This window comes from Plasmodium inui (genome assembly GCF_000524495.1).
Source record: "Plasmodium inui San Antonio 1 unplaced genomic scaffold supercont1.18, whole genome shotgun sequence".
Lineage (NCBI taxonomy): Eukaryota > Apicomplexa > Aconoidasida > Haemosporida > Plasmodiidae > Plasmodium > Plasmodium inui.
The window spans coordinates 12,685-15,030 of NW_008481852.1; the positions used below are offsets into that span (position 1 = coordinate 12,685).

Here is a 2,346-nt window from a genome sequence, read left to right on the forward strand (position 1 = left end):
GGTTAAATCACACTTTGTGCCAAGTGACTCCCCTCCTCACCACCATCAAGGTGGAAACAACCCGACTGAAACCTTTCGCTGTGCCACCGCAAAAGGGGAAGTCCCTCTATAGGCGTTAAATACGACGGGAGTGTCAAACCATAGATACGTACAACCGTCCATCCATAAGTGCGGAAGCTCATCTCTAACGGTACTTTGGCATACTTCCCCTCGGGGGGGGGGCACTCAACGTGAGGGGTGACTCAACCCTGCAACCATTTCTAAACAAAGGTAAAAAAACAGGCCGTGTCGCCATTTTGGCGCAGTCCTCCAATTGAGACGCTCCGTGAGTGCGTCATAGTTTGATTGAACTCAGTTTTACGAAGCGATTGGGTACATATAACAACACTATATATACAGAACACGTTGCGCTAAAGGGGCATGAAAAAGGGCATGCATGTATTTTTATTTTTTTTTTTTCGCCTCGTGGTGGTCTCCTCATTGGTCATTTGAAAAGTGCTTTACTTTGGGTTGGCAGGAAAAACAGTAATCGGTTGGAATGCTTTCCTGGATATTTTTTTTTTTTTTTTTTTTTCCACAAGGCGCGCAGCAGCAAAGAGGAAATCAACCTCCATCAAGCTACTTCTTCGCCCCGTGCCTGTCACATCTACTGGAAAGGGCAGAAAAGAGGAGGCCGCCCCCGTTCCTATTTGTATGTTTAATTTTACTTTTCCACGCATGACAAGTACAGCACGGGAGAAGTGGTAATTTTTTTTTTTTTTTTTTTTGCGTCTGTAAATTTTTCCCCCCAAAAGAGGAGCACCCCCTCTAACCACGGCAAACTCGTAAATACAACTCGCACGAACAAGGCATCATGTGCCCAATGGGAACGGTCACTTTGCAGAGGGCAAAAAAAGATCCAGTGTTGTGCCGATGAGGAAGCAACTTGATCGTGCCTATTACTTATGTAGAAGAGCTCCCCTTTGCGGCGGAGCGACAGTCTCGACGATGTGATCGTTGCCACTGTTGCCTCGGATGCCACACTTACCACCGCTAACGCCGCTAACCACGCTAACCACGCTAACCGCGCCGCTACCCCCCCCGAAGGATGAGTTCCTTCGCGAACAATGCCGGGAGCTACCGAAACAGGTCGCTGGGGGCGTCGGCCAAATGCCAAAACATAAGCTACAAGGTGAGCTCGGTGGAGAACGGGCCCTCCATCTTCTGCACCCTGTGCGCCCTACCGTACAATGCCAAAATTAGACTGAACCCCTGCTTCCATGTGCTCTGTAGCAAGTGTTACGAGCTGTCTGCACAACAGCAAAGCTGTCCGCTGTGCAATGCCGAAATAAACGACGTGGAGTTCCTTTTCATCGGTGAAAATATCTTTGTCTGTCCTTATGATGACTGCAAAAAGGGCTTCCTCAATTTGAAGTGTTTCCATTACCACATTCATTTCAAGCACCAATTTTTAAAGTCAACCGGACGCTACACCGAGGATGGCAGCGGTAGCATCTCCGATCATCAGAAAACAAGAGGAGATGTCTTTCCCCCTGCAAGCAGTGATCCTTTTTCTACCTCCTTTTTTGCAAACAGCGATGGGGACGATCAGGAATATAATCATGACGCTGGAAAGAATGATCCAAGTGGAAACTCGTCCATTATCAGCATGAGTCGTGCCATCGGTGTGAATGCCTCACGTGGGGGAGCCCTTCCCCCTCTGGCAATGGAAACTCCCTTCAACGTGTACAACAACGTTCACAGTAACCCAATTAACAATTTCGCAGCGGACAGCAGAAAGTTAAGTTTACAAAATATGGTCCTTGGTGGAGGTGCCATCAGCACGAGCGAGAAGAATACTTCTTCGGGGAGCTTTTCCACCTCCATGCCATTCACAGGCAAGTGGGATTATAGCAATGTCCCTTTCAAATCAGATTTTAATGCATTTAATGTGCCTCCTAGCAGTGATCCTCCCCCCAGCAACAACCCCCTTGGGCCCAGTGGGAAGGAGAACCCAGAGGATGACTACGACAATTTGGAGGATCTCATGTGATTTGGAGTTGCACAAAGAGGGACACAAAAACCCTTTTGGGGTCACCTCGCAAAGATGTACCTGCGCTTGTCTTGACAGAACATCGGGACGGACGGGATGATGATGCCTTGTGGGCGGTGGTAGTCTGCGGGGGAAAGGAGGCGGGAATGATTTAGGCGGATGAGAAGGCTGTCCAGTGAGATCGACGGCCAAGCGAGCCGCACCTGCACGGGGTTAGCGAGGTTAGTGGCGTTATGAAGCCTCTGCTTGGAGACGGTTCTCCCTCCGGTGTGTTGTCTTTTTTGTGTTCTCCTTTGTGTGTTCCCTCTTGTGTG

At 49.1% G+C, this 2,346-nt stretch overlaps 2 protein-coding genes across 2 annotated transcripts in view; one reads left to right on the forward strand and one right to left on the reverse strand.

Moving 5' to 3' along the window:
• Positions 1–1,087: 1,087 nt before the first annotated feature.
• Positions 1,088–2,032, forward strand: C922_03860 (hypothetical protein; the record flags this gene model as incomplete). The annotated part of the gene is made up of 1 exon (XM_008819449.1): positions 1,088–2,032. The coding sequence occupies one exon, from the start codon at positions 1,088–1,090 to the stop codon at positions 2,030–2,032; it is 945 nt and encodes a 314-aa protein (XP_008817671.1).
• A 41-nt stretch (positions 2,033–2,073) lies between these two features.
• Positions 2,074–2,346, reverse strand: part of C922_03861 (hypothetical protein) — a gene marked incomplete at both ends in the record, with an annotated part of 3,610 nt that continues 3,337 nt past the window's right edge. Inside the window, one exon of the mRNA XM_008819450.1 lies at positions 2,074–2,156. Within this exon, the coding sequence (XP_008817672.1) occupies positions 2,074–2,156 (83 nt within the window). The remainder of the gene's footprint in view (positions 2,157–2,346) is intronic.